Here is a 22,671-nt window from a genome sequence, read left to right on the forward strand (position 1 = left end):
TGAGTTTTGAGTGGATGTTGTGCACCAAATAAATAATTCTCCTTATGCATCCATTAGCTTGTACGTGTTAGTTTTGTGTGGGTTGTGTGGATTGTGTCCATTCTTCCAGCTTCTCCATCTTCATCCACATTATAAGAGCTTGTGCTCTCATCACTGAATGAAAACACTGTTCATTCATATGAACATGTAAACACTTCACCTTGCCAGCATCTTCCAGCTTCTCCATCTTCATCCACTTCAAACACACCACAAAGACGCTTCCATGCACAGAACGCACTGAAATATCTACTTCATATTTTCTTAATAAAATAAATAAATAAATACATCTAAGCCTGTGCACCAAGGACTGAAATGTTCCTATCAAACATGATTCGGTAGTAGTTACGAGGCCACCGGCCGAAGATAATCACAGCCATGCTGACAGTGTAACAGCACAGCCACGAGTGCGATATTGCTTTTGAACAGTTTCTCATTTTGACACAAAATATGGTTTGTTCTGGATTCAATCATCAAAACTTTTGTTAGGCAACATATAAAACAGTCATCTCAAATCAAGTGGGTACTAGTCCGGGCAACATCAGATGCAACGCAGATACTGTACCTGTATGTACTACATATGAATCTCTTACTACACCTAATATGTTGGGAATTAATGCAGGCCGTTTCAAGCCTAATGTAAACTACTGCAAACAAAGTGTCAAGTGACGCGTCACTCATCAGAAATAAAATAAAACTAGAGATGCCATATGAAGACAGAATACTGACCATAGGATGGTGGGGTCACTGCTCTGACGACTGAGGTGGTAGGACAGGGCCAGGAGGAGCCCACAGAACACGGAGAACAGCACCGGCACATGGGCGTCACCCCACGGCGCCTGGAGGTCAAAGGTTAACAACATAACATGAGGAGAGAGTAGACCACATTCAACTCACAACCTTTTTAAATATTGAAAAAACCCATACAGAATGTATAGATTTAAAATCATCGAGGATGACATAATCAAGTCTGACTCATTTCCATTGTGGTGCTCATCGTGGGTAGAAGAAGCAACATTTCTCACACCCTGAAGAAAGCGCAAGCTGACATGTTTGTGTATTTTTGTATTATTATTCTAGCCCAATGAATTAAGGCCCTTTACATTTTTCAAACCTACAGTACCCCTGAGTGCCTGGATCTGGATTATGTATGCCATTTCTTCTTTTCAGACATGGCTCTTCCTCCCTCTTTGAACAATGTTTCTCTATTCATGACGCTCACTCTCAAGTGTCCTCGCTGCCACTTACATTTATAGCACCAAGGCAAAACCCATACAGCAGAGCAGCCACCAACACACTGCGAAATAGGCTGAAGAGAGACGATAAGGGGCTGGTAGTGGCTGTGGAGAGAGACAAGACATGGATTTCATTTTTTACAGCGACAGTGCTCATTAATCAACAGAAATCATCACTGTCAATGTGTCGGTGTTATCCGTGCGGCAAATTTTGAAAAGAACCTTAAGTGAACATGGGGAGAACATGCAAACTGAACAAAGGCCCCAGTTGTATTTTCGAAACCAGGATCGACATGTGCCAGCAAGACCAATCAATCATCCTTCGCTCTGACCATTTTTTATTATTTAACCCATTAACTCTCTTACTGCCAAGAACGACTTAGGACGAGATATCATAACGTCCTGGCTGCCAAGAACGACTTTGGACGAGTTTTGGAAAAAAGCGTTCAGAACCCAAGATGTCGTCATCCGAAGATTTGCTGCTCCATTCACTTCTTGGTTAACTTATTACTTAAAAAGGCTGTATCTCGGCTCCTGTGTACTTTTTTTTTTTACAATGTATTTTTGGCCCAGATATGTTATTTTCAAAGGCAGACAATTAATGTCAACGAGGTCGCGATGACCTCGTTGACATTTGTGAAACCACACAGTGCAACCCTCAGTGATTAGCAACCTATACTGGATCGGTCATACTGGAGATAAATATTCTGTGACTACTTCAAAAAGGTAAAAAAAAAATCAAAAACAATCGCTGGCAGTGGGTGCACGCAGCCAGAAATAAGTCTGGCAGTGAAAAGAGTTGGAACGCGTGTCACTTTTTGATTTGAGCAAAAAAAACATTATTTTACACTTTGGCTATTCAAAAATAGCAGATGTACAAGCTCCGAGCTTGTAGATCTGCTAGATCTGCTATTTTTGAAAAATCTTGAAAATGTGTGAAAATCTTTAAATATATTATTTTAAAGCAGACAGTTTTAACTCAAATCTTTGCGTCTGGGGGTCCCTAGAACTACATATTTTGAGATGGTGGTCCGTGGCCAAATACATATCATTTTGGGGGTCCTTGACATGACAATGTCAAGGACAATGTCAAGCACCACTGATAAAGCAACATTAAGATTTTCAGAAAACTGTTAGAATTTAGAAGACATTTGTAGAATCTGCCTCAGGTCTTAATGGGTTAAAACATGTTCTTACCAGTTCCCCCAAAGATGTGCATGTCAATTTGCTCCAGCACACACATGATAAAGGTGTTGACCTGAGGTAGGAGCCCAAACAGGAAAATGACCGGGAAACACAAAGCAAACACTGTTGGAGAAAACAGAACAAACAAAAACAAAATAAGTCAAAACAAACTGTTTCATGTTGGCAATATGCATTTTAACTAAATATAAAGTTTCAATCATGGTGTCTCTATTTTGAGCACATTTTAAAAAAAAATGTATTTTAAAAATAATAAAAAAATAAATTGCTAAAATAGAAGATATACAAGCTCACAACGCATCGCAATTTTCACTGTTTGTGGTATACTTCGTCAAACGACAAATAGTACATAATGGTTAAAGCGCCTGTTAAATCATGTTGGCTACATTAGCTGTTTATGTTAACGTAGATTGTGTAACTTGATCACCAGTGGGATATGTTTTTGTATGCATGGCATGCTGCCTTCCACAGAGCCTCTAATTAAACACTTATCTACAAAACAAAGATTTGAAATTGTTTTGAAAATAGACAATCTACAAACTTACTGCGATGCATTGTGAGCTTGTAGCAGCGGTTCCAGTAGGAGACACAAATAGTCTCCTTTGTGTCTCCATACAGAACCGCTGCCGGTCATCAAATTATTGGCTCAGAATGCGACGAAAACAAAACAAGACATGACTCAGTCATGTACACCAGCATGCAGAACGGACGCTGCGTAGCGCGTATGCAGAGGTGTAAAGTAACTAAGTACATTTATTCAAGTACTTTACTTAAATGTTGTCCTATATTACTCTGTGTCACCGACGTGTATAGTAGCGTTAGAGGCGAGAGGCGTGTCTAGTACCATAGCTTGGGAGGATGACACCGCCTGTTCAGAGTATGGGAAAGTATCCCCAATGGCTTAAAGGACAGCCAATGATCGAAAACACGTTGAGAATATGTTGAGAAATTACTAGTCTCTTTATAGACCCGCATTGCATGCTGGTAAAAATATCCATGAATTCAAGTCTTCAAGGGGTGAGTAATCGATAGAAAAAAAGTCATTTTGGGGGTGAACTATCCCCCAATGTTTTATTTTCATTAAAATGTTAGTGTTTTGCTAATTATATTACTCACTTGCAATATCCTCTCCGCCTACAGGTTGGGAATCACTGGTCTATGCAAGCAAACACACACACACACACCACACAAACTAACCTATGAGCATGTCCCTGGCACAGAGGAGGAACTGCGCAGAGAAGAAGGTGACGCCATAGAGGGAGAAGGGCTGCAGGCTGGTGGAGCTTCCAGACAGGTCAAAGATCCAGATCATCACACAGCACAGGCAGAAGTACACTGGCCGGCTGTACACGATGATCCAGTTATGGCCCTGTTGTCAGGAGGGAACGGACATAGTAAGAGCAGATAATGGGTGAATTACTTGGCTTTCAGCTGACAAAAAGATTCAATGAAAATGGGAAGGTTTTCAATGTCAATGTTCTTCTAACCCATTCAATCCGTTAACGCATCTGTGTCATTTCAGATTTTAGCTATAGCCATTATTTCATACTTTGTCTATTCAAAAATCACAGATAGAAAAACTTCTATGAGATTGTAGATCTGCTATTTTTTTTAGAACAATCGTGAAAATGTGAGCAAATCTTTGAATATATATATTTTTCAAAGCGAACATTCGTAATTCAAATCTTTGCTTCTGGGGGTCCCTGGAACTAAATATGTTGAGATGGAGGTCGGCGGTAACCTGACTCCGCCAGATGGGGGCGGTATCGACTTCACTTCCATCTGGCAGAGTCAGGTTAGGTCGGCGGCCAAATACATATCATTTTGGGGTCTTGACATGAAAAGGTTTGAGCACCACTTATATAGCAGAAATATTTCAGAAACCTGTTAGGATTTAGAAGACATTTGTAGATGCGTTCCCGGATTGAATGGGTTAAATCTAACTATTAGACTGGAGGATTTGATGTATTTGCCCCAGCACTACTTCAGAAGACAAGTGAAGAGATGATAAGAGAATAGAAGTGGAGTGGATGCCACAGCCCGTACGAGTTGCTGGTGCAGCGGCAAAGATCGACCTCCCCCTTCAAGCTTCCCTCCTGCAGCCAATAGTGCTTATAGACGGATTTCCGCGCGACGTCGTCACAGAGCAGAATGCGCAATCTGCGCATGCTCGGGGGAAACGAAAACGAGCGCCGTTCACTCTGTTGTTGTGTTCGGGAGTTAGATAGCCATAATTCTGCTATTATAGGCATAATAGGCATAATGCTGCTATTATATACAAACAGATCCAAATTTCGACAAATCATTTTTATTGAGTAAACAAGGTATTACAAACTGCATAATTTAATCTACTTTCATTAAACCCGGTGAAGATCATTTCTTTTATGAATGGACATTTGACCAGAGCTGCTGCGGGTAATGGCGCCCTCTATAGGCTTCCCCCTCCTCTGCGCGGTCATATCCTCTCAATGTTTACAAACATGAAACCCGTCTATATGGATGCCCAGGCCAAGCCAGATGCGCCACAGAGGATTCAAACCCCTAGTCTCCGTGGTGGTGGACAGCAACTTTACCCCTGCGCCACCCAAGTGCTAACGTTAAAAAAATGGAAATAAAACAACACTCACATGCATTGGAGAAGCTGCATCAGGTTGAACACTCTGTAAGAAAAGAGATTGGCATGGCTTGATGGCAAGTTCTCAAACACATAAAAAAAGGTGTCAACAGTTTAAAGAGATAACAATGACGAGATCATACATCAGATAGCTAATTTAGATAAGAGCCATGTGTCCCCATTCTTATACTGACACGAACATCCCTTATCTAAGTTTCTAGATTAATGGTTGTGGCCTTTTCACTTCTTACTGCAGCTGTTGCGGTTGCTTAAGACTGCTGGTGCATGAGAAAGTGAAGCTTATTCAATACCCATGCATGTGTGACACCGTCCTTGATTAAATTGAAAGTTGCTCTTGATAATAGCTTCAACTAAATGCCCCAAAATCCCAAACAGAAAGTGGATGTTCAGTGTAAATATCCTAAAAGCACCAACAGCAATGTAGCTGGATGAGACCCAGTTCTTGCGAGCGAGAGGCAGGTCACTGACTGCACCTTGAGTAAGGAGTACTGGCAGCTGGCGATGACCAGGCAGAACTGGAAGACCCAAATGTCCCTGAAGAAGCCCTGGAGCAGCAGCAGGAACCCCAGGAAGGCCACCAGGCTGGCCAGCACCACGGCGAACACGTTCTCCCCCACGCGCCGGTTCCTGACACAAAGGGTGAAGTGGGGTCAGTTGCACTAGACGTATGACTATCACTTCACATGGCTTTGATAGCGTTCTTTAACCCATTTTGGGCAGGAACCCCTACTTGTAACTATACCTTTCAGGATATAGCGACATACATTTTTTGTAATTTTTTAATACATATTTGAAGTTCTTCAGAAAACTTCAGGATTTAGAAGGCGTTTTTAGAATCGGCCTCAGGTCTAAATGGGTTAAAATGCACTTTCACAATTCAAGGAATGATGCAGGGCTTAAACACGTCGGAATTGAAATTTTAAACACATTTTAGTCATCTTGAAGGTGCATGGTTTATTTGCATCTTTGCTTAACTCATTCAGTGTCAAACTTATTTCTGGCTTTATCATCCCTGTGCCAAGGCCAAAAATACATTGTAAAAAAAAAGTGCTTTGGAAGCGAGATACAGCCTTTTTCAGTAAGAAGTTAAAGAAGTGAATGGAGCAGCACATCTTCAAATCATGATATCTTGGGTTCTGAACATTAATATATATATATATATATATTTTTTTTTTTATGACGTCAGTGACGTCATTGGCACTCTGGGCTTATGAAAAACGTGACGTCGGCGACGTCAATGGCACTGAATGAGTTAAGTTGCATGCGATTCAAAAGTCGGGAGCTATCAAATATATGTATATTACTTTGATTATTACAATTCTGTGTTTTCTGATAGCACGTCTACACCATATAAAAGCATTTTCAAGCACTCTATCAAAAACATCCATCTATCCTACCTGTCTAACAAGGCTAGCAGGGCCAGCCGATCATAGCGAACCCTCAGCCACTTCCTCGGCAGCACCCAGAAGCGATAGTATTGTTTGGGTTTGGCCTTCTCCTCAATCATCAGAGTGTTCTCCTGGGACTCCTGTAGAGACTCGTGGTCCAGGTCAAACTAGAGAGGTATGGTGATAAGAGGGTTGAGAGGACTCCTGAATATTCATCAGGATCTTGTTTTATTATTGTTATGGCAATTATGCCAATTATTGCACAAACTAGGAATTTCCATCAGAGAGTTCTTCAACACAAAAACACGCTAACAGCAAACAACAGGGTGTGTGTGTTTGTTCATGAATATGTTGTCTGAATATTTACCTCATCTTTGTTAGCGCATCAAATACAACTCAGGTATGAAATTGAGTATTGAGCTTAGAAAGATATCTTCGCTTGAACTGGTCTTTGAGTCGAGACCGAGTGGTTTTCAAACTCTTTGAGTCAAAGGCACACCAATGGGCAAGTCAAAACCTCAAGGCACACCTGGTATTCATATACTTTAAAAATGTCCCCTACAACACTTGTCATCACTGTTATTACTCTGCATTTGTCTGTAAACATATGTTTTTATGTACTAATGCAAAAGAATACATTCTATTTTCACTCTCCCAAATTTAAAAGAATTGTGGAAATCGCCAAACTCACAACTATGATTACAAGCCCAATGGACACCAGATTGAAATATTAAAATATTTTTGGAATTTGCATCGGTATTGAGAGATTAGTGCGCAAAAAATACTGCTATAGTAAATAAAAAGCACATCTGGACTTGTCTCATCAGACCAGTGTGTCTTGGAGTCGGCGCACCGTTTGGGAAACACTGGACTAGAGTGATACTCTGCATTTATTATTTAGCCCACTTAGGGAGAAATTTTGCATGGCGTGTCGTGCGTGACCTTACAGTGGTGGCCCACCACAGTAGATATGTATTGGGCAAACACTGGGTCACTGGAGTATGGGAATCTGAAGAGATTCAATCTGCTTAGTGATGGCACATGACACAACAAGCAAGTAGTGCTCACCTCAGGCATCTCCAACGGCACCCTGCGCACCTGCATACCCTGTAGAACCACCGGCCTGGGCTGGAGCATGGAGAGCACAGGCGCCCCCTCCTGGACCTCAGTGGAGGTGAAGCTGGAGGACTGCGACTGTCTCTCCCTCTCCCTGCAAGTCAGGCAACGTCAACAAATGTAAGTAAACGTATACCCTGGATACTGCAGTTATGAACCCTGGTTCAGGTCAGGGGACAATACTGCATGTGAAGGTACAAAAGGTAATATATATCATCGCTGTCTGGCATAGCCTTGTGTGTTGAAAAACCATAACGTTTCAGGAAATAGAACAAAGAATCTGTGTTCCAATGGAGCCAAAGTAGTTATTTAGTGACAAGCTTTTGTTAATACTTTTCACTGGTTAAATATTCATAAAACCCACTAACAGATTTAATCACTTTCATACTGGCATCCCCATTTTGGGCATGTCATTATGGCTAAAAATATCAAATCTAAGTAGGGCAGGGGTCTTCAACGTTTTCAGGCCAAGGACCCCTTAGCTGAGAGAGAGATGAAGCAGGGACCCCTCACTACATATTGTATAAAATTGTGTTGCAGATTGAAATTCTTCAGATTTCATAGATAGCTTCATATACTGTATATTTTCAGACATTTAACCACTTAAACCGTCAATACTTAGTTAATCTCTCAAGAACAGATTCCGACCTGCGGTGGAATCTGTCGGAGCGGTTCGTCCTAACCAGTGCGCATTGGATACAAGTGGGCGTGCCTTCAGATCAGGAAGTGGGTCGCGCTTTACCCAATCAAATGTAGTGGGCGGGATTCACGTGTCCATCCACCATGATCCACCCTCCCCCCTCGAAACTAGCCGAAACTAATTTAACAATAGCGTCCTCGGAGCGGACAAAACCACGGAAAGATATTCACATTTTAAATTACTCTTTCATCATAGAAACAAGTGGGCTTATAACCAAAACCATCCATGTTCTCTGGGAGAAGTGGTGTTAGTGTTCCGTGTAGAAATATTGTTAGTGGGAATGAAAACATGGTCGCACCAACCGGAAGTGATGCGCTATAGGCAGACATGAAACCGGTGTTTCCCTGCGCTCTAGTCTAACATTATACTCCTGCCAGACTCCACAGAATATCAGAAAAGCAGAGGTCGCTGTTTTTCATTTTCTGTGGGGTCTGGCTACGCGAGACTAATACTTAGTAAACTTGACCTTTCGCTCTGTACTTGGTCTGATCTTTCCGCCCTCTACCCCAAACCTCTTGACCGAAAATAGACGATCTACAAGCTCAAAACGCCTCACAGCGCGGGCGTTGTGAGCATGTAGATAGTCTATTTTCGGCGAATATTCCCCTCAGAATAGGGATTCTAGGGTTCAAGTTGTTCATGTAAAAAAGAAGCTCCTGTCACACAAAGATTTGGCGGACCCCCTGTAGTAACTCTGACGACCCCCTGGGGGTCCCCGACCCCCTGTTGAAGACCCCTGAAGTAGGGTATTGATTCATAAAGAAGAAAAAAAATCACACCCTGTGTGAAGGTAGCGGCGCCTTTGATACATTTTGTCATGGACATGTGTTTATAATGTGTTTATAGCCATGTGTCACGTGAAGCTTGACCAATCACTTTGTTGACGGGTCTGACCAATCAGAACATTGACGGGTCTGACCAATCAGAACGTTGACGGGTCTGACCAATCAGAACGTTGACGGTGAACACGGACAAAGTCAGGTATAGAGCAGGATGAAGATATAAGGTTTCTGCCTGACAGAGGCGATATGGATATGCTCCACTCTCCCAGTCAAGAAGGTTAACTGGTGATACAAGCTTGATAACTTACTGCACTGGGTCCTCGTAGCCGCCTCCAGCAGGTCCAAAAGTATATGATCTCTTCACTCCTGTTACACGGGAACACAAATTAACCTCTGAGAGGGCAAGTGCAGAGTTTAAAAAGAGGCTATGCAGGCCACTCACTATTGTTGCATTATGCAAAGGTAAAATAAAATACTACGCTAAAATACTAGATATCTGCAATGGATCTGAATGAGTGCACAGATGTACTACTAATAGATATAAATGTACAGTGAATATATGAATATCTATACAGTACATCTGTCGCTAAACATTTATTAGCAAATTAAAAATTAATTATGAATGTACATATGGTACAGTCTATCAGCATTGAGTATATAGGTGTATATGGATTACATTAAAGGGGAAGACCACTCATTTTCAACATTGAACTATGCCACACTAAGGTGTATTAAAGACATAGTTCAATGTTGAAAATGAGTGGTCTTCCCCTTTAAGCATATTCAAAAAGCCTTCATTTTTCACTACGGAGTAAAGGAAGGCTTGCTCCTTGTTTGACACACTGGGGTGATGTCAGCAGACACAACCTGCGTTCATGCGGAAAACACAACATAGCGTTTTTTTCGTATCTACCACTCTCTTGCCATAATTCACAGGAAACGCCAGACCTGTTGATGTTCTGTTTCTGGTCTTTCTATCTATAGCATTATTAGCATATGCGCTTCTCAGTGTGTCTCTAGGGTTGCCAACCGTCCCGTATTTGAGCCAAAAGGGGCGTGTCCCGTACGGGACTTTGTTTGTCCCGGACTCCGGTGTAAAGGGAAAAATAAAAAATATATTTCTGTTTGCGCACAATGCAGTGTGTCTGGCTGCGTGTTTGTGTGCTGTATGCGAAGGGCGATAGGACCGCTCAGTTGATAGGGCAGGCAGTGCCCTATCTCGCACGCGTGCGTGTGTGTGTGAGATTTTCTCCGGTGGGCGCGGCTCCCCCAAAATAATTAAATCACATAACCCAACCCTAACCCCGAAATAAAGTAACAAAAAAAAGTAACTTTATCCGCGGGAAACCCGATAAAAATCGCGCGCGCGCACGAGGGACCCTCCCGTTTCACCAGTTCTGGATGTTGGCAACCCTGTGTCTCTGTGACTGGTGGAATAGTGTTTCTTTATGGGGGTGGGAGGGGCAGACAGCATGAAGCAACTTGTGTGACTTTGTTTGGTCTGCCTTGCTGATAATAGAGCGCATCGTTTGAAGTTAATAAAAAAAACAAAAATGTTCGGTTCGTAGTGCTTGCCGAACCGAAATATGCATATCGTTACACCACTAATATCTAGTAACAGTATCAGTAAGAGACAGTGCATTGTCTTAAAGTTCTCATATTGGGGTCAAGATTGGTTGATATACGACTTTGGCTTCGTGGTTTGTAGAGGAGGGATGAGTCTGCGGCTGGACAAAGTGCTGAGTCATACATCGTGATTGTGAACCTCGATATTTTATTCATGCTCGATATTAGGGGTGTGACGATATGTATTGTTTTTGTTTTTTTTAATATCGTTTTATTTATTTTTTTACAATCATTATAATCAGGCATGCAAACAGCCCTGAGGTGAAAAGGGTGACATGTTTTTTTTTCGGGTCAGGTGTCACAGTATTGCCCTATTTGGATTCAAAACGGCTATTGTATTGTAGCTGAAAAGCTACAAGTATTAGGGGTGTGACGATATGTATTGTTTTTTTTTAAAATATCGTTTTAATTTTTTTTTTACAATCATTATAATTAGGCATGCAAACAGCCCCGAGGTGAAAAGGGTGACAACATGTTTTTTTTTCGGGTCAGGTGTCACAGTATTGCCCTATTTGGATTCAAAACGGCTATTGTATTGTAGCTGAAAAGCTACAAGTTTGCATGTCTGAATGTCTGTTTGCATTTGCTTTTTTTCTCCCCCATATATTTTCATAATAAAAAAAGTGCGTATCGTATCGAAGTTGTGAGCCAAATATCGTATCGTATCGTTTGGTGAAATTAGTGTATCGGCACACCCCTACTCGATATGGAAAGCGATTCCCATGCTCAAAATGCTCAAAATCCCACCCATCATCGCTCTGAGTAGGCCTTGAGGGTCGCTCGGGCGTGCCTCAAATGCAGGACGTTGAGTGAACGAAAACGAGCGCTCTTCAAAACAACTGTTTTGGGAATCGCTTGCATGCAACAGGCATGCGCACGCTGGTTTAAACAACAAAACTCGCAGAAAGTGCAGCATAGTTACCATTACTATTCACTCACCGCTCTCATCGTAGAAGTAGTGCACAGCCCCCTCTGATGTGTCGTCGAAGGTGGAAGCCTCGTGGATGCCACCGCGGGGCAGCAGCAGCGAGGAGGCGAACTGTAAGGCTGAGGGCAGTGTACGGGTCCGGGAGTGGGAGGAGGTCCGAGCCCTCTGGAGGTCCTGGAGGCTACAGGATGATGACAAGGATGGTTTGCTTTTCCATTAATCACCCAGTTCACATTTAAATGATAACAATAATAATAATTATATCTAGAATCTAGATTCACCATTGGTTTTTAATTCCCACACTTCTTTTTTTGGGGTGGGGGGCTTTTCTGCCTTTATTTGGATAGTAGTAGTGGAGTGTGACAGGAAACGGGGAGAGAGAGACGGAGTGACACGCAGCAAAGGTCGTCGGGCTCGGGAATCGAGCCTGCAACATGCTGTCAGGCTGCATTAGAGCATATATGTGGTTGCGCCTGAACCGCTAGGCCATCCGCGCCCCCATTGCCCACATTGCTGACAGAACTGCTAGATTTATATACTCATTTTTATAGACGATAATGCAGGTTAGTGCTACACTCATGTGGAGCGTGAATGTTGTGAACATTCAATGTTGTGCAGGATGAAATCAATGTGCTTGGTATTTAAAAACATGGCAGCTTAGCTTGGCTGAAACAAACTCTACTCTGGATACTCTGGAGATAATACAGTTTAGGCATTTAGCAGATGCACTTAATCCAGAGAGATTTACAGTAAGCAAGGGCACAAGATAATACGTCATAATACATCATAATCTCTACATATATATTTTTTTCCAACCTTCCACCACATTATGATATATTTATTTATTCTGGCAGTCTCCTTTTAGTCTCCTACCAGATACATTAGCATCTTTCCCCGGTAATCAAGTTATTGGCTTAGGAATGCGTCAAAAACAAAAAAAAACTCCTGGAATTCAATGCTTCATAGGGTGTGTGTAATGGACCCTTCGCTACACCCCACCCCAAAAGCGATTGTCCAATGCCAGCTTAGCAACCGTTGTTAGCCTGGCATTGGTCTGGCAAGCTTTAATCACCTGCCATAGCTGTCAATGTTATTTCGCCCGCACACACACAATCATTTGCAACATAATAGCAAGAATAGGAATACCACGATAACGCAATGGTGACTATGAACCACGTACCCAAACTCGTTGGAGGCTGCTTTTCCCAAGCTGAAATCAGCACTTAAACTGCAAGGCTGCATGGCTGTGTTGTTGAAAACATACACAGCTTAACGTCGGGAAAGTTACACCAGGGGTTCTCAAACTTTTTTGGCCCAGGTACCCCTTGGAGGGGAGATTTTTTTCCAGGTACCCCCTCATCCTCGCAGCAGCGATAAGCATATACACTTACAACCACATGTGTACATTTAGATGCCATTGGAACTATTTGTATTAAACAACGTTTCAATCAAAATCTTTCAGACCCATTTCATAGTCATAAACAGAAACCACTACTACTACTATATGAATCATGTGCCAATAGTAATTTTATTAAAATAGCTTTTGTGTAAAACCTGACAGAACACTTTTCAAGTAACTGATCTTAATGGTTCAGACTTCAGAAAATGAACACTTCTACAGTCCTAATAAAAACAGACATGTAAAATGACCAGTCTAAAGGTGACTTTTAGTAGGTGCTTCAATTTAAAAATAATAAACTTATTGTTAGGGATATTCGATATTGACTTTTTTGCCAATATCCGATATTCCGATATTGTCCAACTCTTAATTTCCGATTCCGATATCCAGTGGTGGACAGTAAGGGAGTAAATGTACTTGAGTACTGTACTTGAGTACAGATTCTGAGGATCTGTGCTTTACTTGAGTATTCGATTTTTTTGATACGTATTACTCTTACTTACAGTACATTTCCAAGACAAATATTTGACTTTTACTCGAGTATATTTCTGGGAAGGCTATAAAGTACTGAGTACTTTTAAGCCCACTCCACATCCACAACAATGTTTCGCCATGCATGTTGCAAGGAGTTGCAACATGCAACTACTTGCAACCATTAACCCCAATGGCAGTTGCAAGGAGTTGCATCGGTGTGTGGTTGACCTTAAAACAGTTTTGTTGCAAGGAGTTGCGACTAGTTGCATTGGTGCGGTTTGGCCTTTAGGTTGGCTGTTTTTTTTTCCTTCCCTAAAATGCAATTGGCCTAACTTCTGCTCTCACACTAGCCGTGTTTCTGAAGTATATTTAAAAACAATTACTTTTTTACTCTTACTTGAGTAACATTTTGACTGAGCTACTTTTACTTATAGTGGAGTGAATTTGACCAAGGAGTATCTGTACTCTTACTCAAGTACTGGGGTCGAGTACTTCGTCCACCTCTGCCGATATCAACCGATACCAACTTATGCGGTACCATATCTTTTCACCAAAAGTCAACTAATTGTCAGGTAACAACATCACATATCTAATCAAATAAAATAGCTTTAATATCAATGTAATATCTAATAAATATCTAATACATCTAATATGTATACAGTGATGTTGTTAGGTTTTCAATGAAGTGAGTCCCGGGACTCACTGGTGGTCATTTGAATGAGTCCCACTAATCTTAGATTAGATGTTGGCCTATTTGACAGTGCAAAAGCATAATTGCCTCTGATGCCTATAACATTAACGAGCGTCAACGAGCGTCAGCTGGAAACAGACGCACACACCTGCCCTCTGCAGTGCTCTAATTTGAAAGTGACTGGAGTCTGTCTCATTTCTCTGCAAAAACCTTTGAATATGATGGAATATGATTAAGGATTACTGTGATTATTGTAAGCTCACATTTCATATCACATACACCATTACAGTAAGAACTTATGCAACTTTCACTAGCCCCCCCCCCCCCCCCATACAAAGATAAATACAAAAAACATTTTTTTTTTATCTGTGAAGTATTTCGGACCCCCAGGGATCCGCGGACCCCACTTTGAGAACCATGGAGTTACACGACTCAATCGCCCAGGTGGTGTCAATAATAGGCTACTAATCACCGTAATCGTAACAAAATCATAATCACAGCGCTGCCTGTTTCAGATTCCGCACTTTAAAGTATATTAATTCATTCGTTTGTCTATTTATTAACTGCTACTGCAGTCTTACCTTGCGGTACATGAAAACTCCTGTTACAGTCATGGATCAACTTCAACCTGGTGTTTGCACTTTCTCCATTTACGGTCCGTACATCTATATAAACGTTCAGATTTCAAATATAACACGGGACTCTCAAAAGTACCCGTATATTCTGTATTGTTGAATAAAAAGCATTTTAATCCGATCAGTGGCCATTTTCTCATAATGTATCAGAGTGCAATACACCTACCAACCGATAGGAGAAAATGGCTACCGATCAGATTAAAATGCTTTTTATTGAACAATACGGATGATACGGGTACTTCTGAGAGCCCGTACATACATGGAACATCCGTGGCCATGGGATAAGCACTTTATATTTGAAATATGAACTTTATGTAGATGTACGGGCCATAAATGAAGTGCAAACACCAGGTTGAAGTTCATCCATGACGGTCGTGACAGTCAGCCGTCGTGTATCCATGGCTATTACTCCCTCTAACATTTCCCATGTTTTTAGTGTATTGAAATAACTAGAAGCTCGCCCCCGCTACGCGGGGGCTCGCGTCTAGCCCGCGGCCACGCCCACGTAGCGCCCGCGGCCACTTGGCAGCTCATATAAGTGGCGTAGCGTCCTGAGGGCCAGTGGGGCCGTGGCTCGGTCAGTGAAGACCCTGTAGTGCGGATGATATGTGGCATAGAGGGGCAGATTGTAAATCCCCAGAGGAAACATCCGTGGGCTACCATTGGTTCAGCGATGTGTGCGGTCGCCCTGCGGCCCCTCCTCCTCCACCAATGTGCAGTATTGAGAGCCCTGACGTCACAACAATTGGAGCGATGGGCACTGCACTCTGGTTGGTTAGGGTACACCTAGGGCCCAGGTAGAACCCAGTTAAAGCCTGCATGGGCAAACCCAGTTAGGACCCGCCTTGGTCCCACATAAACATGGCTAGTTGGGGCCCACCTAAGGGCCAGGTAGAAGCTACTTATAGCCTGCATGGGCATCGCAGTTGGGACTGAAGTGGATGCCGCTGACATTGCTGACATGGGGTCCATATGGTTTAGCCCACCTTGAAACCATATGGGAACTACGCTGGCATGCAGGCTGGAATGCAAACGCTGCATCATACCTGTAGTGTGTAGTTTGATGTTGTGTGTGTAGCAGATATACCTGCAGTGTGTAGATCAATGTCCATATGAAAGTCAATGCCCAGCAGTGTTTTTTTTTTCTCCAGCAGAGTTTCTAGTGTCTCTGTCTCTCTCTGGAAGAGGTTGCACATGAACTCTGCAGCCGCACTGAGACGCTCCAACACAAACACTCTGACATTAAGCTGCTTCACACAACAAACATCAGCACCACGCTGCTGTTTGTCCAAAAGACACAATATCTCCTCTCCCACCGACGTCATGTGTTCATTTATCGACAGCCGTACAGACTCCTTTTGACACATTTTACCTCGTTTATCCAGCTCTCACTGACTCTCCACATCGGGCTGTTATAGCGCCACCATGAGGCTGATTAGAGAAATCTCAAGTGGAATTTCTTCCTCGGCATAGTGGGAATGTGGGTGCAAAGTTGCACGGAAAGTGCATGCTGTGTTCATAATGTGAGGCATTTTGGTCCAAACGGAGCAGTCCTGCAGACTTTGGAAGCCATTTTAGCCAATCAGGATGGAATATGAAAAATCTGAAAGGGCTTTTTTTTTAATGACTGTGGAGATACTGTGTACCGATTTGCGTGATGTTTGGGCAAAATATGTAGGAGTACTGTGAGAAAAGGTGTTTAGCAAAAAGCGGCCTCCTGGTGGCACTGTAACAGGGCCATGGGAAAGAAATAGGGCAGAGGTTCTGAATTGGCATCCAGGGAGTGTGTGTGCACAGTTTCGCTGCGATCAAGTCAACGATGTGAGAGATTAGCTATCACAGACGGACGGACAGGTCTTGCGCCATGCCTTTCGGCCTGGCGGAGACAATTAAAAAACGAAAGTAAAGGAAATTACCATTTCTGCAACAAAAGTAGTCAACAAACTATACTATAAAAACATTGGCCACATTGTCAAATAATCAAAGAAAGAGGCAATCATGTAGAAAATAGCCGATCTACAAGCTTACAAAGCCTGGAGTTTCGAGCTTGTAGATCTGCTATTTTCACAATATTTACTTGTGGAATGGAGTCAAACAGAATGGGGGGGTGGCCAGATCAATTACGTTTTTTTTTTGGGGGGGGGGGGGGGGGGGCGCCTGAAAGGGTTGATAAGCACTGCTCTAATTGGAGCGAAATTATCTGAAATTACTACATGACCATAATGCAGCCTAACATGCGTTGCACGGGGCGGTCTTGCCATTACGTTAGTTACTGTAGTTGCTGTGGAGCTACATAGTTCTCCAGAAGACACACACAAACATACACCATCTACAATGGACTAACTGAGCAGCAATATTGACATTCACCACACGAACGTGTATTGTTGACAAAGTGATTGCACAGCCGCTGCAGGCATGACAACCACGTTCGCGTTAGCTACATGCCACTATCACAGCTCCCTGTCCGTCGTTCCTGCGACTGAATGTGATGGCTACTATGGATGGCTACAGCAAGCTCTCTGCGATGCCATTGTCTGGAGACTGCTCCTGGCATGACACGACCAATGAGAGTGAGCGCTGTCGTTGTTGCTAAGATACGGTGGCGTCACTGCCCCATAGCTTGTAGATCTCTCACACATGATTGGCGTAGGCTGCGTTGCCAGGTCTGACTGTTTGTATAAGCGATTTTGGGCTTATTTGGGTGCACTTTTGGGCTCGTTTCCATAGACCACGGCAGCGCTTATTTCTTTCCCGTGACCGATGTGGCAAAAAAAGGTGCAAAACGAACCATCCGGAAGTAAAGTGCGAGATGAAATATATAGCACTTTTTGATTATTAGAGAAGGAGACAGATGTGAAGGTGGAAAATGGAATGTAGGAGATTATATAGTTTTTCATGAGCGATTTTTGTAGCAAGTTGTGAGTGAATTGGGCCACTCCTGTGGGCGGGGGGCTGATTAGAACCATTGGGGTTTGGGAAGGAGACGCTCTCTGTTTGAGTGGAAAGATGTCATGCACATTTGTCCAGTGCATAGCCTACTGCAGGCCTTGTTGACTAGATTTAGAAGAGATTTTGAAGCTCTTGCTCCTGAAATCATCGATTATTTTTAAGGGGAAAAGCCATCGTTTAACATGCAAGTCAATGGGTGAGAAGCAGAGCTTGCCAGGTGCTGCCAGGCCTGGGTGTGACTAACTTCGCATCACCAGTCACAGAGTGGAGTGGGTGGGGCTTAACAAAGGGTCCATTGATAGAAAATTAGATTTTTTTTGGGGGGGGTGAACTACTCCTTTAAAACAAGTACAACTCAAATTCGAGGACCTGTATGAATATTGCTAGCTTGTTGGTGTGAGTTAGCTTGGCTGACCTGGGTGGGGATCCCATGGTGGAGGGGGGAGGTGTCGGGTTGCTTCCTGCGTTGTGTCTCCTGCGGATGGCCTGGGTCCTCTTTACACTGCTGACTGAGTCACGTTTGCCCCCGTCCTCTTGGGCCAAGGCTGTAAGGGGGGCAGTGACATTAATGACAATTTTTACTCGGGCAGAAACCGTTTATCTCCACATTTCATTTCTTGTATGTTTTCCTTTTCATAAAGGAATGCCCTACTTTATACTTACTTACTATACGTATGATGGTGTCGTGCAAAACTAGCGAAAATAGACAATCTACAAGCTCAAAGCGCGTTTGTAGATCTGCTATATTTTGAAAAATTGTGAAAATATTTGCCTATAATGATATGCTCAAAATAGAGACATGAGGTTCAAAGTGGTTAAGTCTGCCAGTGGGGTTTTATAAATACTTAACCAATGAAAAGTAGTGTGTAACTAACTAATAACTACATTCGATCCATTAGAACACAGGTTCTCCCCCACCCCCCGAAAAGGAACGGTTTTGGACATGCAAGGTTACCGCCCGTCAGTGGCAACATGAGGAAATCACTGTTGCAGGGCATTGGGTGGCAGACCAGTTCTTGAACACATGCAAGCTACATTACTGAGTTCTGATGTCACTCACCGCTGTCACAGCTATAAGCAATAAGCATACTGCTCAAACAAACACAGCTACACTATCAAAACGTTAAATAGGCTGATGCCTGTGACATGTTACATTCTCTAATAAAAGCCTGCCTACTGTACAGACAAAAGTTGGAAAATATTAATAGCAATAATCTCTATACATGTTGGGTTGAAACATTGTATGTCCAAGAGCGTTAACTTTTCCTGGATCCAATGTAGTCATTTAGTCACAAGTTCTTGTTAATACTTTTTATTGGTTAAATATGTATAAAAACCCCCAGACAGACTTAACCACTTTTAACATGGCATTCCTATTTTGGGCATGTCATTATGTTAACATTTTCCCCAAAAAATCAAAAGTAGCAAAAACAGGAGGTCACATTGCATCACGATAGAACGCATTGTGAGCTTGCAGATCCGCTATTTTGCACGATACAACAAAGTAGGGCATTCATTTACATAAAAACATTAACAGTTGAAATACAGAGATACAACAGCGACGATATACAACAGAGACGATATGCCGAACACCAGTGGTGTAATTAGTGTATGTTACCAGTTGAAATGAATAAATAAACTGATATTTAAAAACCTCACCTCCGCCCACAGCCCCCTCTTCAACCAGCTCTCCCGTCCTCCACCCCATCTGGTTCCCTGTCCAGGAGCCTCCCAGGGAGTCCAGCCGGTGGTGATGAGCTCCAGGGAAGCCGTCAGTGTGGATGTTCCGGGCCTCCAGGTCGGACTTGGAGAGAGTGAGGGTGCGGGGGGCCGGAGTGGAGGACGAGGGCATGGCGAGCGCCACAGCGGGCACGGCCGCTGTGGCGCTCTGACCCCCACCGGCCCCGTCCATGCTGAGCACCCTGGCGTGAGTTTTGGCGCTCGCCGTGCTGGCTGAGCGATGAGCAGCGCGAGAGTGTGTGTGTGAGGGGCCGGCCACAGAGTCTGGCAACTCCCCATCCCTTTGTGGGGCGGGCGGCGGAGCTGCAGAGGGTAGTGGGGACACGACGCCAGCGTTGGTGAGGTCTGGGGAGTAGCAGGAGGTAGAGGAACTCGAGTCATCTTCATCGTCGTCGTCGTCATCATCGTCGGAGCTGTAGCGCCGCTGAGAGCCGAGGCTGGAGCCAGCACTCATGTCGCTGCCGTCGTCCTCGTCGCTGGAGTCCTCAAACAGGCTCTCGCTGTACGCCTTGACACCCAGCCGGCTACGCACAGGGATGTAGTCCCTGTGCTGCCTGTGGCTGTGGTGACGCCTGTAAGGGCCACAGTCGAAGCTGCCGCTCCCCGTGCCGACCCGCTTGCGGGGGGCTCGGGGGGCTTTCCGGCGACCCGGCCTGTGGCCCGCGGACGTCCGCAGCAGCTTCAGGTCTTTGGGGCGAACCACCTGCTGCTGGCCCTGCAGCGCGGGCCGGTCTGACAGCAGGAAAGGGGCAGAGCACACGGGGAGGGCGGGCTCGGAGCATACTAGACCCAGGGCCAGCCCTGAGGACACCGAGTTGGCCTGTCGAGGCGGGGGCGGAGGGGGAACCGGGACGATCCGGTCTATATCGCGAATGTCCATCGAGCGGTCACTGCTCGAGGGGGAGGAGTTCTGCTGGGGGAGAGGAGGGGGCTGTGCGATATCAGAGGGCAAGTCCTCCCCCTCTACGAGCGTCCTGTCCAGCCCCTGGCCAAGGGAGTGATCTTTGGAAGGTGAACGCAGCAGCACGCTGTCGGACAGATTGTCAGTGTCACTGCCGTCCTGAGCCGTTGAGTCCTCCAAGGGCTCGGGGAGCCCAGAGCCCGCGGCGGGGGCTGAGGAGGACGCCCGTGCATCCGTGGGTCGTGGTAGGCTGAACGAGGGGCTCTCGAGCTGCGTGGAGTCAGTTTTCTCGCTGCGGTAGCTGCTAACGGTGCTGAGGGTCTCGCGATCCGTCGTGGCCCCTCCGGCACTGAAGCAGCTATCCGTAGAACCAGCGGCTAGGGCCACCCCACTGCGGCTTCCCGGGTGCTCGGTCCCAGGGCCAAATGCCACGGGGTCGAGGCCCAGACCTAGAAGGTTCTCACTCAGCTCCTCGCTCAAGCTGCTCTTTATGAGTGGGCTAAGGGGAGTCTCCCCCAGGCTCTCGGACTCAGCGGAGGGACCAAGGGGAGAGTAAGCCCCCATACAATGTCCCTCGGGACTCTGGGGAGACAGTCGCTCCAGCGCCTCCACCTCCAGCATGTGTTCTTTCTCCCCACCGTCTTCCTGACTGGAGGGGGAGGGCGGGATAGACAGGCAATCCCCAGGCTCTCTGAATACGGTTGACACTCCAGGCACTCCCATTAGGCCTGGGAATTCCCCTCCAAGAGCTGCAGCCAAGCAGGACTGGACGACACTAGCAGCCCCTATTGAGCGAGAAATCAACATTAGAATAAAAGAGCCGGGCATAAAGAAGAACAAAAGGGGAAAAAATGAAATGGCAGTGAAATGGGTATTTGTAGAATGTGCATGGCTATTTTAGACAGAAAATATATATCATGTTCAAGCTCAATAAATTAGCTTCATTTGAACCTGAAGAAAAGAATGGGGGGGAAAAAAATTCAGTTAATTCTGCAGCCCAACAAAGTAAAAGCTGGCTTACTACTGATTGTATCCTGGGAGCTCTGACGTAGAATCTCCCGGTGAGCTGAAGTCACAATTACATTATTGCTGCCTTGCTCCCGCATTAGCTCCCTGATATCTGATGTGCAAAAATGGAAACTGGTTACAACACAACTAGTAGGAATAAAGTAGAAAAAAATGCCTTTATTGTCATAGCACAAAGCGCAACAACATTTTTAGAAGAAATAGTGAATAAGTGAAATGTTGCTTTGTGATGTGGACAACTATGACCTCACCGTCTCATTCCAAACAGAGACTAGCTCATGACAGTCAACTGAATAGATAGTGGTTAACAGTACTTGTTACCTCAGTGGAAGATGAAAATTAAAGTCATTTATAATTATAATATGAATCAAGATATGTTATCAAGCCATCCTCAAAAACAAGGAATGGACTGATTTCTATAACTTGGTAGGGGTTCAAACACCCTCCAGTATTTTTTGCAAGTCTTCCAGTGACAACCCGTCATGCTATACATTGCACGATACGCCATTTTTGACAACTGCATTTTGAGTGTAAAATTCAACATGTTATGCTCCTCTTGAAATGGCATTGTGGTGACTTTGTAAGTTGCTTGTCCAATCAGGGACACAGCGAAAACACATGTGTTTTTTAACTTTGCCAAGCAAAAAGCCATGATAAAATAAAGGCTTTTTAAAACTCAACTGAGCGGAGTGCCTTGGATCTTTCTTAAGTTCACCTGTTTTTCATACTTGGATGTCAGCCTACTACTACTACTACAACAACAAGGGAAGGAACTTAACGTTCAAGGTTGTACTTTATTGTTACATCTTGTGTACAGGTACATAAAGAGTAAAACTTATTTTCGTTTTTGCATCAGCATAGATAATAACATAATAATGATAGAAATCGTAAAAGGATTTAAAGAAAACAGTTTGATTTCACAAGGAGAGGTGAATCTTCCTCCTCATGCTATCAGACATTGCTGTGCTCGCTTTCACTTTACATCTTGGTTGCCAAAGTGGCTTAAAAAAAGGCATGGGTATGATTTTCCATCAGTGATAACAATATACTTCTTTTTTTGTGTGTTTCTCCTCCAACTGTGGGAGTGGGGTGTAAAAACTGGTTTGAACCATTCACTGGCATGCTTCATATTGGTAAGAAAAATATAACACTACACAGTGAGATTGTAAACCTAGCCCAGTATGCCCAGCATGGCGGCTGCAGGAAA

General features: G+C 44.0%; 1 protein-coding gene across 1 annotated transcript in view; it reads right to left on the reverse strand.

Annotated features, from left to right (window-relative positions):
• Positions 1–22,671, reverse strand: part of LOC311057957 (pecanex-like protein 3) — a 50,522-nt gene that overhangs the window by 22,822 nt on the left and 5,029 nt on the right. Inside the window, exons 6-18 of the mRNA XM_084075178.1 lie at positions 21,460–21,558; positions 19,457–21,223; positions 18,213–18,342; positions 11,661–11,830; positions 9,404–9,461; positions 7,566–7,707; positions 6,507–6,664; positions 5,583–5,736; positions 5,102–5,134; positions 3,672–3,843; positions 2,469–2,579; positions 1,285–1,376; positions 766–875 (exon numbers count right to left, since the gene is read on the reverse strand). Of these exons, the coding sequence (XP_083931304.1) occupies positions 766–875; positions 1,285–1,376; positions 2,469–2,579; positions 3,672–3,843; positions 5,102–5,134; positions 5,583–5,736; positions 6,507–6,664; positions 7,566–7,707; positions 9,404–9,461; positions 11,661–11,830; positions 18,213–18,342; positions 19,457–21,223; positions 21,460–21,558 (3,196 nt within the window). The remainder of the gene's footprint in view (positions 1–765; positions 876–1,284; positions 1,377–2,468; positions 2,580–3,671; positions 3,844–5,101; positions 5,135–5,582; positions 5,737–6,506; positions 6,665–7,565; positions 7,708–9,403; positions 9,462–11,660; positions 11,831–18,212; positions 18,343–19,456; positions 21,224–21,459; positions 21,559–22,671) is intronic.

This window comes from Gymnoscopelus microlampas, assembly GCF_963454915.1.
Source record: "Gymnoscopelus microlampas genome assembly, chromosome: 12".
In the NCBI taxonomy this organism is placed as follows: Eukaryota; Metazoa; Chordata; class Actinopteri; order Myctophiformes; family Myctophidae; genus Gymnoscopelus; species Gymnoscopelus microlampas.